This window comes from Schistocerca cancellata, chromosome 5 (assembly GCF_023864275.1).
Source record: "Schistocerca cancellata isolate TAMUIC-IGC-003103 chromosome 5, iqSchCanc2.1, whole genome shotgun sequence".
Classification (NCBI taxonomy): Eukaryota; Metazoa; Arthropoda; class Insecta; order Orthoptera; family Acrididae; genus Schistocerca; species Schistocerca cancellata.
Genome location: NC_064630.1, coordinates 624,922,152 through 624,937,705, shown reverse-complemented (window position 1 = coordinate 624,937,705; position 15,554 = coordinate 624,922,152). Strand labels below are relative to the sequence as shown.

The following is a 15,554-nucleotide window of genomic DNA, read 5'->3' as shown; positions in this document are numbered from 1 at the left end:
GCCAAATATTAACTGGCAAGAAGGCAGCTAGGAGGAGGAAATATTCAGACAGTTATACTTTGTGTATATGCAGTAGATGTGACCAACTGTCAGAGTTGAGTGGAGAGGAGCCTCTTGTAGCTGTAGATGTAGGGAACATGCAGCAGTCCTCAGCAATTAGGAGGCCTTGGTCAACAGAACGAGGAAGGTTCTGCTGCTAGGTAGTTTCCACGGTAGAGGTGTAGGCCAGCAGTTGCAGGAAGTGTTGGGGAGCGAGTACCAGGTCACCAGCATTGTGAAGCCTAGTGCAGGGTTGGCTCAAGTGTCTGACAGCATAGGAGAGTTATCTAGGGATTTCACAAAGGAGGATCAGGTAGTGATAGTGGGTGGATAAGGGAATAGTCTTGATAGGGATGGGGAATATGATGTAGATGGTGACCTGTTAAAGACAGCTACTCAAACTGGTGGCACTAATGTGCATTTTGTGCAACTGTTTCAGTGTCATGATCGGCCTCATCTTAATGTGGCTGTTGGGCGTGTTAACATGGGCTGGAGAGGGCGCTGATGGCAGAGTGCATGGGACACATTTCAGTGGTGCCAGTTGGGTCTATCAGTAGATCTTTTTTCACTAGGCATGGCCTGCACCTCAATAGGTATGGGAAAGGGAGGCTGGCAAAGCTTATAGGTGACAGTGTAGTGGGTGGTGGTGGGATCACTCATGGAAAAATTCCTGTAGTAATTTGTGTAAGAGCTGCACCTTTTTTAGATTGAAGTCAGCTGATAGGTATACCTGCTTAAAGGAAGTCCCTCTAACTAAGGGCTCACATTCAGAGGCTGTCATGTTTCCAAGTAGAGAAGGAATTAGCATATTTCATTAAAATATAAGATGTACTAGAGATACAGTTAGTGAACTGCTTATAAATGTTCACTCTGAAGTTATTGGTATATCAGAGCACCACTTAAATAATTTGAAAATTTAGAGGCTTCATTTACCAGGATACAGAGTAGCTGGCTGTTTTTCAAGGAGTTCCTTGTGGAGTGGGGGAATGGCTATGTATGTAAAAAACAGTATTCCATTTGAGTCCATAGACATATCATGGCAGTACACAGAACGGATATTTGAGTGTTGTGCAGGGGCAGTTGAATTTAGTGAAACTAAACTTCTAATTGTTGTTGTTTATAGGTCCCCTAACTCCGACTTCAGAGCATTTCTGCTCAAGCTAGAGAGGTTTCTTGATCCACTTTGTAGGAAGTACCAGAAATTAGTTATATGTAGTGACATCAATATAAATTTTGTATATGATGGTGCAAGAAAAAGGATTTGGTAGATCTCCTAAATCCATATGATCTGACGCAGATTGTGTTTTTTCCAACTAGGGTGCAGGAGAACAGTAGCACAGCCATAGACAATATTTTTATTCAATCTACATAACTAGATGGACATTCTTTTAATAAAAGGGTGAATGGTTTTTCAGACCAAGATGCACAAATTTTAACACTAAAAGGCTTTTGTACTCAAACAAATGTCACATATAATTACAAACTGTGTAGGAAAGTTAATCCAACAGCAATAGAGAATTTTTTAAACCTTGTCAAGGAACAAGAGTAGCAGGATGTTTATAGTGCCAGTAACATAGATGATAAATATAATGCTTTCCTTAACACATTTCTCATGTTCTTTGAGAGTTGCTTTCCATTAGAACGTTCTAAATAGAGTACTAGCAGTAATAGGCAGCCTGGGTGGCTGACTGGTGGGATAAGGATGTCACGTAGACAAAAGTGGGAATTATAGCAAAATGTTAGAAGTAGTCACAATCAAGCTACAGTAGCCCATTACAAACAGTATTGTAAGGTGCTTAAAAATGTTATTAAGAGGGCAAAGAGAATGTGGTATGCAAATAGAATAGCTAATTCAAAGGATAAAATTAAAACCATATGGTCAGTTGTGGAGGAAGTATCTGGTCAGCAGCCCAAGGTCAACAATATAAAGTCAGTTCGTAAGAAGAATATTTCTATTACTGATAAATCATATTTATGTACAGTATTTAACAATCTTTTCTGAGCATTGATGGTGAATTAAATAAAAATTTAGTTTCTACAGGAAATCATATGACTTTCTTGGCAAATGCCTTTCCGAGGTTGATGTCTGAAATACTCCTCTGTGATACAGACAAGGGGGAGATTGGGTCAGTAATTAAATCACTAAAGCTAAGGACTCTCATGGATATGATGGAGTGCGTAGCAGAATACGAAAGTACTGTGCTGCACATGTAGCCCTTTATTTAGCCATATTTGTAATTTTTCCTTTAGGAATGGTCAGTTTCCTGAATGTTTAAAATACTCAGTAGTAAAGCCGCTTTATAAAAAGGGAGAAAAGGATAATGTAGACAATTTTAGATCTGTTTCTATGCCATCAGTGTTTGCTGAAGTTATTGAAAAGGCTGTGCATGTAAGGATAGTTGTTCATTTTAAATCACACGATTTGCTATCAAATGTACAGTTCGGGTTTGGAAGTCATTTAACAATTGAAAATGCTATATTCTCTGTGAGGTACTGAATTGGTTAAACAAAAGGTTTTGAATGATAGGCATATTTTTTGCTTTAACTAAGATGTTTGATTGTGTTGATCACAAAATATTGTTCCAGAAGTTGGACCATTACGGAGTACAAGGAGAGCTCACAATTGTTTCACTTCTTACTTTAGCAACAGACAGCAAAAGGTCATTATTCACAACATTGAGAATGGCTATGATGTGGGGTCTGAGTGGGGTACAGTCAAGTGGGGGGTGACCCAGGGATCAGTGTTGGGGCCACTCCTGTTCCTTATTTATATAAATGATATGTCCAAACCACTTATTGCCCGAACCGCCCATTTCTGAGCCAGAAATGTCCTTTAGAATGGGAAGAGTTACTCCATACGACATAAGTGAATGAAAATAAGCAAAGTAGACTAGTTTTCGTGTCAAAAGACCACTCACTTCAGATATCGTTCAAATAGTAAAAATGACATCATTAAGTCCTTGATTTGGCTTGCAATAATTGCTTTCTTTTTTATATCATCATACTGTTCTTTTTCAGATGGAAGTGGCAGCCAGAGTGACTCATTTAAGAAAAATCGATCAAAATATGCATTGTCAAGAAAGACTGGAAATACCACAGGTTCCGCTGTGAGCTCTGGTATGTTTTCACTGCATGTGTACTTGTTTCTAGTGAAGTAACTGATCTTTACAGTTGTTACTGTTCATTACCTTGTTCCTGGCCTCTCCACACAAATTTCACTCGAGTTGTTCCTTTTTTTGTTTACTTTGAGTCAATGATGTAAGAATGATTGATCACATATAACTTGTCACAGTGCGAGTGATTTGAGCTGTGCTTTCATTAATACATCAGAAATAATAGGGTCGTGCTTAATTGTTGTGCAAGTGTCTATGTTATGAAATATAGGTTCTTTCTTGGTAGTCATTATAATGTTTATGACACACCAGTGAATTAAATTCTTTAATGTGTGAAAGAATTGCTTTCCTGTTGTTTTGTTACTAGAACTGATTTTTTAATCAAAGATTTTACCCTCCTTTACAATCAAAAAGCTTAAAGTCTACATTGCCTCTCTGTCACATTATAGTTTTCCAGAGATTCTCTTGCTAATCTTCTTAAGTAACACTACTGAAAGATTCCAGTAGGAAAAAATTATTACTGAGAAAGGCTTAGATCTGGAATAAATTCTTTTAGATGAGAACTGTGTACTATAATGTGTATTCATGGCAAGTAAAAAACTTTATGCAGGTGAGTTCCTGCTTTTTTCAACATATACTACCATCTGAGTCAGCTGAATGTACCTCATTGAACCTCATTAACCGAGGCAACACTACATTGTGCCATTCTCCCTCTCCCTCCCTCCCTCCCTCCCTCCCTCCCTCCCTCCCTCTCCCCCCTCCTTCCCCCCCCATTTCTCATGAAGTAAGTTATATTTACACTTGTCACTGTTCCTTATCTTGTTCCTGGCCTCTCCACACAAATCTCACTCCATACGTTCATTGATTTGGAGGCACAAAACCATAATCCATTCAAAGTAATGGTAATGCACACACATCTGTACTAATCCCACCATTGTTGGAAACCTTTCTAGACTGTGCCTTTTGGAATGGTGATCAGACAGGCTATTTCATTCCTCAATGTGCCTTCTCGTGACTAAATCTGCATTCCTTTCAAGTGTATTTTCAACTTGGGAAATAGCCAAAAGTCACATAGAGCCTGACTAACGATAGGAATGCTGCATTTGGCGAGGAAAATCTTGATCTGATGTACCAAATTGTTGGTCAAAATTGAGGGTACTGATAAAGTGCTTACCCCAGTTTCATTTGCAAGTTCTCACACTGTGATATGACAGCCTTCCATGACCAAAGTTTGTACTTGCTTGATGTCATTGTCATTTTGGGTTGTTGAGGGTCTGCCTGTGTGCATTTTGCTGTCTACTCATCTGCAACCATCTTTGAAGACATCATACTGCTCCTTTATCTGTGAGTTGCTCATGGTATTGTGCCAGATAGCCCATTGATGTTGCAAATGGTTTCCACTTCGGTATCACCAAGCTTTTGGCAAAATTTGATTCAACATCACTGATCAACTTTTTGTGCTATTGTACAACTTGCTGAAATCCAATGAATGCCCACTACTCGTCCTCACTCATAGGCCAACTGGATGCAACTGATGCTTTCTACTTGTAGGAAGAAATTCCTGAGTGCATGTGAATATCCTCCACTACCTCTCTAGTGAGGAAAATCTCCTGAGCTTCGTTGGTTTATATGGGAAAGAAGAAAGTCCAGTAGTTCATGAACAGACCTCATACATTAATCAAAACACTTAGGAATCAGATGTGATCACACACATTATCCAAAGATAAACTTGTGATATACACTGATATAATACATGGAAATTCTAAGACCAAAAATAAAATGAAAGAAAGCTGCACACTTGCAGATGAATGATTGATGGCAGTTAAATGTGATGATTGTTGTACTGGAATTCACACCATGCCATTGCAATACTGTCCATGTTAGCTAAGTTAATAGTTTAGACACTGCTACTTACAGTTTTGTAGTTATGAAGGTTTAGTGCATTTATGACTATAGAAAGATTAGCCTACCAGTATCTAGTCAATAATATGTTACAGTGATCAATTATGTTGCAGTGACATAATCCAATGTAGGCTATGTTTTAGTTTTTAGCTTGTAAAAATATTATTATATTTACACACTTACTAATGGATCAGGAAACACACATGCTGGTAATACTGAATGTTTATAGGCCACCAGCTTCCAAAAGCAGGCAGAGGAAATGTTTATAATATTAAGAAGACTTGACTATAAAATCATTGTTTCTACAGATTGCAGTGTTGATTTTTATGTAAGTTAATACTTATTAAGGACACGTAAAATTGTTGATGTTCGACTTTGGATTATTAGCCACACTAAAATTGCCTACAAATATTAAAGGACACAGTGCAAAACACTGTTGACAATTTGTTTTGGGGCCGAACTTGCAACCTGCCCTTCCTTTGCATGGCTAGCACAAACTATCTACGGACTGGTGACTTTTGTGGCATAGTGGTAATTTTGTCCACAGGCGAGCGCATAGAGTTATGATTAAAATTATGTGATTTATTCATCTCATTTCATACAATTTTCAAATCATTTGATTTGATGTACAGGAGACATTTCCAGGTTTACAAAAGAAACTTTTTTCTCTTTTTTAAGAGAAATACAAAAGTTTACATTATATTTTACATTTCTAAGTTACAGCTACACAAGTACATAAAATAATACACGTAATACAATCCCTGTGTTCCGACTGTGAAGCTGTCCTCAATGAATTCTTCGACAGAATAATAACACTTTTCCACTAGAAGAGTAAAGAGCAATCTTTTCAGTGAACCAAGCTCCATCTTAAATATATAACTGCCTTTTATTTTATTGAAAATTTGTAACCTCATATACTCTGGCGTTTGGGCATAAAGCTTTAAACGATGTGTTGGAAGCTTGAAATTATCTCTGTGGCGAGTGCTGTAGTTGTGGTCAAAACCGAAAGTGTGTAGTGTATGTTGATTTTTATATAAGAACACCACCACCTGATATATGTAAAGTGAGAATTTTTAAATTTTTTAACAGTGGTCAACAGGATTCCCTTTTTTTTTTGCAACACACACGTTTCATCTATATGTACCTTCCAATTTAAATTTTTATCAAGATTTAGGCCTAAAAACTTCATGTGGTTTGCTTCTGTAATATCCTGATCATTGCAAGTTATCTTTATTTCAGTCCTTTCTACTGATTTAGCTTCAAATTGCATCATTTTGGTTTTAGTTAGCTTTAGTTTTTGTTCGTTTAGATGGAACCAAGATTCAAGTTTTTCTAAAGTGTTTTATGCTTTTTCTGGGATATTTTCAGATACCTCATTTTCAATCAGAACTGATGTATCATCAGCAAATAAGACTAAATGAACATCAATAGCTAGTGGTAGGTCACTTATGTAGGCAGCTTGTTTGGCAAATTTAAGGTTGGCTTCATAATGTTTGTTACATTTCAGATAGTCTTTATAATAAGTATCACTTTTTTTGTCCCATATTTGCCATTGTTTTTTATATGTTTTGTACAGCGAAAGCATCTTTTCCCTGGTACTAGCAGGGTCATCAGTGTACTATTTAAGCTTTTTACCCTTCTTTTTGGTTTAGTACTGTTTGTTTTCATTGGAGAACAAGATTACCATAAGTCAGTATATGTCTCATGGAAATTATTAAATAGAGTTTCAACAGTTGATTGATCTATGTCATATTCATAAATAAAGTCCCAGTTTACCTGTCTGAGGGAGTCTGTGAATAACTTTACATATTCCAATGGAAAATCCAGGATGGAACGTAACAATATTATGAGAAGGAAAGGTGCTACTCACTATATAGTGGAGATGCTGAGTTGCAGATGGGCACAACAAAAAGATTTTCACACTTAAAGCTTTCGGCCAGTGGCCTTTGTCAACAGTAGACATACATATACAATCACACACTCATGCAAACGCAATTCGCACACACAACTGCAGTCTCAGGCAACTGAAACCACACTCAGTTGCCTGAGACTGCAGTTTGTGTGTGTGTGTGTGTGTGTGTGTGTGTGTGTGTGTGTGTGTGTGCGTGTGTGACTCAGAATTTTTGCTATATGGTGAGTAGCAACTTTCCTTCTCATAATGTTGTTACTTAACATATTCCCCTTTCTGACCTGTAACCCATGTCATGCTTGGCTTCTTATTTGCAACCTTATAATTCTTATCTGACTGTGTATACTGGTATGTTATGAGTAGAAGATCATATTCCTGCAAAACATTCTTCTGCAATGCTTGCACTATATAGTTCTCTTGAAAAATTAACTATAATATTGTCCAAACAGGCATTTCCACATGTGGGCCTATTGTTAGTATAATATAGATTTAGTTATCTGAGTAGGTTTAAGAATGTTTTTGTGTTGAATTTCTCTATGTCTTGCAAGTCAGTGTTGAAATCGCCACATATTGCTACATTTGTTTTGGGACTTAAGATTTTTCTCATCATCTGTTCAAATTTCTCAAAATATAAGTTAACATCACCATTAGGAGATGTACACTAGCTAACAATTACAATATTTTGGTCTATCAGCCTTATACACGAAAATTCACTATTTCATTCTGAGGAGTATGAATTTACATCTATTTTAGAGACTTGTATACATTGTCTGATAAATACTGTGGCCTATCCGTGTTTTCTCTCATTTCCACACATTATAGTTGCCAGAATGTACTCGTTGGTATGAACAAATCTTGATATTCTTTGTATTTTTTAACCTAGCCAAAGCTTTTGATTGTGTGATCCAGAGATTTATATTTGTGAAAGAAATCATCACTACTTTGTCGAAACAATTTATTCATGAAATCAACTGTTGTAGTTTTTGCCATCTGACCATTTTCAAGGAGAACACAGGGAAAATTTTGTGCATCAGCACATGTTAAAAAAAAAGGACATGTATATGTCATTGTCTTATCTATATATTGGATATTAGTAAAATTAATCACAAAATTATACTTCACATATGAAATTGTTATTGCTTTAATGATATCCCTCTTGCATGGATAAAGTCTTTTACTTATAATAGAAATATTCCGGAGGTAAAATAGTCCCCCATTCGGATCTCCGGGTGGGGACTACTCAAGAGGACGTTGTTATCAGGAGAAAGAAAACTGGCGTTCTACGGATCGGAGCGTGGAATGTCAGATCACTTAATCGCGCAGGCAGGTTAGAAAATTTAAAAAGGGAAATGGATAGGTTAAAGTTAGATATAGTGGGAATTAGTGAAGTTCGGTGGCAGGAGGAACAAGACTTCTGGTCAGGTGACTACAGGGTTATAAACACAAAGTCAAATATGGGTAATGCAGGAGTAGGTTTAACAATGAATAGGAAAATAGGAGTGCGGGTAAGCTACTACAAACAGCATAGTGAACGCATTATTGTGGCCAAGATAGATACGCAGCCCACACCTACTACAGTAGTACAAGTTTATATGCCAACTAGCTCTGCAGATGACGAAGAAATTGAAGAAATGTATGATGAAATAAAAGAAATTATTCAGATAGTGAAGGGAGACGAAAATTTAATAGTCATGGGTGACTGGAATTCGAGTGTAGGAAAAGGGAGAGAAGGAAACGTAGTAGGTGAATATGGATTGGGGCTAAGAAATGAAAGAGGAAGCCGCCTGGTAGAATTTTGCACAGAGCACAACTTAATCATAGCTAACACTTGGGTTAAGAATCATGATAGAAGGTTGTATACATGGAAGAACCCTGGAGATACTAAAAGGTATCAGATAGATTATATAATGGTAAGACAGAGATTTAGGAACCAGGTTTTAAATTGTAAGACATTTCCAGGGGCAGATGTGGACTCTGACCACAATCTATTGGTTATGACCTGTAGATTAAAACTGAAGAAACTGCAAAAAGGTGGGAATTTAAGGAGATGGGACCTGGTTAAACTGAAAGAACCAGAGGTTGTACAGAGTTTCAGGAAGAGCATAAGGGAACAATTGACAGGAATGGGGGAAAGCAATACAGTATAAGAAGAATGGGTAGCTTTGAGGGATGAAGTAGTGAAGGCAGCAGAGGATCAAGTAGGTAAAAAGACGAGGGCTAGTAGAAATCCTTGGGTAACAGAAGAAATATTGAATTTAATTGATGAAAGGAGAAAATATAAAAATGCAGTAAATGAAGCAGGCAAAAAGGAATACAAACGTCTCAAAAATGAGATCGACAGGAAGTGCAAAATGGCTAAGCACGGATGGCTAGAGGACAAATGCAAGGATGTAGAGGCTTATCTCAATAGGGGTAAGATAGATACTGCCTACAGGAAAATTAAAGAGACCTTTGGAGATAAGAGAACCACTTGTATGAACATCAAGAGCTCAGATGGAAACCCAGTTCTAAGCAAATTAGGGAAGGCAGAAAGGTGGAAGGAGTATATAGAGGGTCTATACAAGGGCGATGTACTTGAGGACAATATTATGGAAATGGAAGAGGATGTAGATGAAGATGAAATGGGAGATACGATACTGCGTGAAGAGTTTGACAGAGCACTGAAAGACCTGAGAGTTGAAACAACGCCCCCGGAGTAGACAACATTCCATTGGAACTACTGACGGCCTTGGGAGAGCCAGTCCTGACAAAACTCTACCATCTGGTGAGCAAGATGTATGAAACAGGCGAAATACCCTCAGACTTCAAGAAGAATATAATAATTCCAATCCCAAAGAAAGCAGGTGTTGACAGATCTGAAAATTAGCGAACAATCAGTTTAATAAGCCACAGCTGCAAAATACTAACACAAATTCTTTACAGACGAATGGAAAAACTAGTAGAAGCCGACCTCGGGGAAGATCAGTTTGGATTCCGTAGAAATACTGGAACACGTGAGGCAATACTGACCTTACGACTTATCTTAGAAGAAAGATTAAGGAAAGGCAAACCTACGGTTCTAGCATTTGTAGACCTAGAGAAAGCTTTTGACAATGTTGACTGGAATACTCTTTTTCAAATTCTAAAGGTGGCAGGGGTAAAATACAGGGAGCGAAAGGCTATTTACAATTTGTACAGAAACCAGATGGCAGTTATAAGAGTCGAGGGACATGAAAGGGAAGCAGTGGTTGGGAAGGGAGTAATACAGGGTTGTAGCCTCTCCCCGATGTTATTCAATCTATATATTGAGCAAGCAGTAAAGGAAACAAAAGAAAAATTTGGAGTAGGTATTAAAATCCATGGAGAAGAAATAAAAACTTTGAGGTTCGCCGATGACATTGTAATTCTGTCAGAGACAGCAAAGGACTTGGAAGAGCAGTTGAACGGAATGGACAGTGTCTTGAAAGGAGGATATAAGATGAACATCAACAAAAGCAAAACGAGGATAATGGAATGTAGTCGAATTAAGTCGGGTGATGTTGAGGGTATTAGATTAGGAAATGAGACACTAAAAGAAGTAAAGGAGTTTTGCTATTTGGTGAGCAAAATAACTTATGATGGTCGAAGTAGAGAAGATATAAAATGTAGACTGGCAATGGCAAGGAAAGCGTTTCTGAAGAAGAGAAATTTGTTAAAATCGAGTATAGATTTAAGTGTCAGGAAGTCATTTCTGAAAGTATTTGTGTGGAGTGTAGCCATGTATGGAAGCAAAACATGGACGGTAAATAGTTTGGACAAGAAGAGAATAGAAGCTTTCGAAATGTGGTGCTACAGAAGAATGCTGAAGATTAGATGGGTAGATCACGTAACTAATGAGGAAGTATTGAATAGGATTGGGGAGAAGAGAAGTTTGTGGCACAACTTGACCAGAAGAAGGGATCGGTTGGTAGGACATGTTCTGAGGCATCAAGGGATCACCAATTTAGTATTGGAGGGCAGCGTGGAGGGTAAAAATGATAGGGGGAGACCAAGAGATGAATACACTAAGCAGATTCAGAAGGATGTAGGATGCAGTAGGTACTGGGAGATGAAGAAGCTTGCACAGGATAAAGTAGCATGGAGAGCTGCATCAAACCAGTCTCAGGACTGAAGACCACAACAAAACAACAGAAAGCAGAAAGTCATATTCCATTTGCTCTAGGATCTTAGAACATATTCTGAGCTGAACATAGTGAGGTATCTTGAACAAAATTACCTCCTCTGTGCCAACCAACATAGATTTTGACAACACTGAAGGTGTGAATCTTAGCTTGCAGTTTTTCCTTATGACATCCTAAAACCCTTGCTCTTCATGCTTTTTATTAAAGACTTTGAAGATAATGTAACCTTGACATTTCACAGATAATGCTTTTACCTACATGTACAATGAAGTACTGTGTGAAAAAACTTGCACAGATATTCAGCTGGATCTTGACAAAATTTTAAAGTGGTGCAGAGATTGGCAACTTGCTTTAAATGCTAAAAATGTAAAATTGAGCATTTCACAAAAGAAAAAAAAAAAATCTGTAGTATCCTGTGACTCCAATATCAGTGAGTCACACTTGCAATCAGTCAACTCATATAAATACCTGGGTATAACAGTTTGTAGTGATATGAAATAAAGTGATCACATTGTGAGGTGTATCATACTACTTCAATGAAGTGATGTGTCATCCAATCTATACAGTACTAACAAATAATCATCACCAAGCATGTCATTAATTTTTGTTAGTCGGTTTAGTAAGTTTTGACACACAAGTTGTGTGGAGATTTTCTATTATCTGTGCTTGTAACCAAGTGTAGATGGACGCAACATTCTTGCAAGACGGGGTGATGCTGGCAGTTTGATTACGCTCTGTGTCACCTGCTGGTTTGCCAGTTACCCCATGCAGCTGCTCTCTTATCTTGGAGATATGCTGTTCTCCATGGAATAGCGCACACCATGACAATAGTCTTATGTCTTGAAAGAAAGAGAAGGGTGTCAGTTTGCTATGAAGTATGACAGAGAGTTTACCGTCTGTCAGTTTGTATTAATCGATGTAATAACCAAATCATAGTGACAAACAGTTATTTTATGCTACTATGATTTGGTTATTGCATCAATTAATACAAACTGATATACAGTTCAGAGTAAACTCTCTATCAGACTTCAGAACAGACTGACTCTCTTCTCTTTCTTTTATGACATAACCATTATTGTATGGAATGTTATGAGATTGTATGAGCTGCAAGAATATATGTACATCTTCGGAGGGTGACTCCTGCTATTTAGTAGCCGATTGGAAATAGATAAGCACAATTCCTTTTCCAGCACAGGCCAAACTGCACAGGAGATGAAGTACCTAGAAAGAAGAAGATATCGAGAGGGGAGATATACTCCAGATAAGCAAATCAGTGATTCCAGATCAGTACACATCAGTATCAGAATAAATACACGAAATCCCTCCTCTGAGCACCAATCCAATATGTCAGGTAACATACCAATTTGGTGGCCTATTGAAATGACACGAGACATTTCTGTGTTGGGGAGAGAAATGCCAAGAAATAATAAAAAGAAACTAAAACTTTCATTGAAAAAATTTTGTGAAATAGATCGTGGTTGTCCTGGTCAACCAAATCAACAACCATCTTTGTGGCAGTGTTTAAGGTAATATTAGCACTGCAGTCGAAGGAAATAAGAAGAATTAATGGTTTGGGGAACCTTTACTAAACTGATTAACCCCATTTGCAATGAAGAAGAACTTTTAAAATTCCAAGAGTCAGAAGACAGTTGTTAGTGGCCACGGGGAGTTGTGAAGTCATCGGCAATACTTTACAGATACATTGGAGGGCCAACTGATGTTCCATCTCAGGCTCACCCTGTCCAGCATTGGACATTGCATCCATGTACCCACTTTCAGTAACAAGTTCGTCTAGAACATTGTCATTGCTACATGTTGCCATTGAAACACTGAGGCCTACATAAGCATTTCAGTGAGCTGTGCCTATAATAATTTTAGTCATTCTTTGTGTGGAAATTATGTTGTGTACTGTGTGGGCATTACAGGCAATTTGACAATCTATTTATTAAGGTTTCTGAGTGATGTTTGGTACTGTAATAATAATAGTTGATCTAGACTAGTTATAAGTAATGTTCTTTATCTTCTGATGACAATTGTGGTGAGAAGTGTGGACACCTTTATACCCTCATGGGTTACGCTTTTCATTGAGAATTAAAACAGTAAACTAAGTGCAAATAAAGCTTATATACTGATTTAAATACTGTGCTAGGTATCGGAGTAACTGAGTTAAACACTAATCTTGAGCAGCAAAAACTAGAAGTTAATAACAAAGTGTTACAATTCCAAGCAACACTATCTACGCTACGAGAGGAGTTAAATGCTGAGATTTCCAATCTGTGTGATTTGGTTTGCAATGAGATTAATAAACAATTTGGTGAAGCGAATAACTATTTGAAACAAGTTATAGACTTAGCTGAACAGAAATTGTCTGACATACATAAGAAAATCTGAAATTCTCAAGTCATTTTAGATGTTTTAGAGCATAGGAAGGAGTCTGACGTGACTGCTATTATGATATCTAGTCTTTCAACTTTGCAAGAAAGTTTTTGTGACTTAATATAATAGAAAGTACAGGACAGAATCAAGTCATCCATCAGTACACTTCAATCCACAGCACAGATAAGTCGAACTGAAGGAGAATTTCAGAAACTTTGGGGGAACTTACCAAAATGAAACAGGAATTTAATAAGAAGAGATCTTATGAGAATGAGATTAGGAAAAATCATTCATTTGATAATCAGAAAGGGACCTTCTTGATTTCTGTGGATGATTGAAAGTAAACTCTGTAAGGCAAGAAAGCAAAATACTAATAGCATAAATGACCAGAGAAAGAATCAGTCACAAGTGTTTCTTCCTTCTAATGTAAAAAATCAGGATATGCAGAAGCAAGCAAAAGGCTAGACTAGTTCCAGTACAGGCAGTGGTAAACAGTGATCATTCTGGAGCAGGAGCCAAGCTTCAGGATGTGACAGTGCAAGCATATGCCCACACACTGAGAAGCTGGTAGCAGTAATGTGCCCAGTTTTTATGTGAGAATGGTTGTTGGGGGAGGACTATTAGAGCAGAAGGAACTACTTAAATCTGTAGTTCTTGGGGGAGTTTTTGAAACAGATGTAGAAATTCATTTAGATTTGGAAACTAATGACACGAGTTAATGTTGATACTACAATGTAAGGATGTGTGTCCTTGACTTCCTGTAAAGGAAGTGTAAGTAGCAGGTATCACAGGCAGTAAGGGAGAGGGAAACATGATTGCCAGTAATAATTAACAGTTGTGCACTAAATCAAACTTTATTAGTGATGTCTAATTTAGATTTAGACATATTCCTAGATTGTATTGGTTATTGAACTCTAAAGCTTCTTTGAATTTTAATATGAAAACAGTATCATGGGACATACAGTAAATCTTATAAACTGTAATTTAAGAACTGTGCACTCTCTTTTAAACTCGAATTACAGCAGCTAGCTCATATTCATTTATTAGTGAAGGCAATAGCAGTGTATGACCAATCTGTGATTGAGGAAGAGTTAATTAAAAGTATATTAGTGAAATCACAAATCCTGTATATTACCAAAAGAGCAAAAAGAAATATTATGTGAAATATTACTCAAGTATAAAGAGGTCTTTTCAGATAATCCAGGGGTAAGTGGTGATTATATTTGTAGTTTTAAAGTAAGACAAGAGAAGCTTACTTTTTTTTTACATCACAGTGTTCCTATGAGTCTGTTAGCAACTGTCCCTGAAGAAATGTACAAGATGATTGAAAATGCTGTCATTGAACATAGCACTACTATGTATAATAACCCATTATTAATATTAGAAAATCGACAGGTGGATTATGCTTAGTATTAGATGTGAGACTTTAAACTGACTTATTGAAATTGAAAGAGATCGATCAGCAACTACTGAGACAATGTTATTATGGTTTGAACAAGTTCAGTTTTTCAGTTCAGTGAATCTCATAACTGGATACTGGCAGGTACCCCTGTTCATGAAATCTAGATCATATATGGCCTTCTTGTTTGAAGGTAAGTCATACATAACATAAAGCAGTTACATTTGTTCTTAGAGCAGACAGAATTTGGCAGGCAATGTATAAAAGGACAATCAGTAAAGGACCTGCACCTCCTAGGCCTCATGAAGTAGTGATCCAGATGGGCCTGTATGATGGATCAGTGGAAGCATTTAATAACATAAAACAAGCCTAAGTAAATTGGAAAATTTTAGTTCAACCCACTATGCATCAAACTTGACCACAGGTGCATCCAAATATTGTCTCGGGGCAGAATTGTTCCAAGGGGAGTGGGACCCTGAAAAAGGGGAAAATACTCACCCCCCGGGTTTGCCACTGGAAGTAACATTAAGCACAAGCTAAATTACACAGCTATAAAAAAAGAATTATTTGCAAAATAGTATTGGAGTTTGCAAAAGGCTTGAACGATTATTTGTGGATCAAGAATCATAGTATACAAAGATCGCCAAGCACTACCTTTCCTGGTGGACAGCAGAGAA

At 37.3% G+C, this 15,554-nt stretch overlaps 1 protein-coding gene across 2 annotated transcripts in view; it reads left to right on the top strand.

Moving 5' to 3' along the window:
• The window catches only part of LOC126187439 (RNA polymerase II-associated protein 1), a 266,874-nt gene that overhangs the window by 12,844 nt on the left and 238,476 nt on the right, over positions 1-15,554 (top strand). For both annotated transcript variants that reach the window (XM_049928519.1, XM_049928518.1), the window contains exon 2: positions 3,058-3,156. In XM_049928519.1, coding sequence (XP_049784476.1) covers positions 3,058-3,156 — 99 coding nt within the window. The remainder of the gene's footprint in view (positions 1-3,057; positions 3,157-15,554) is intronic.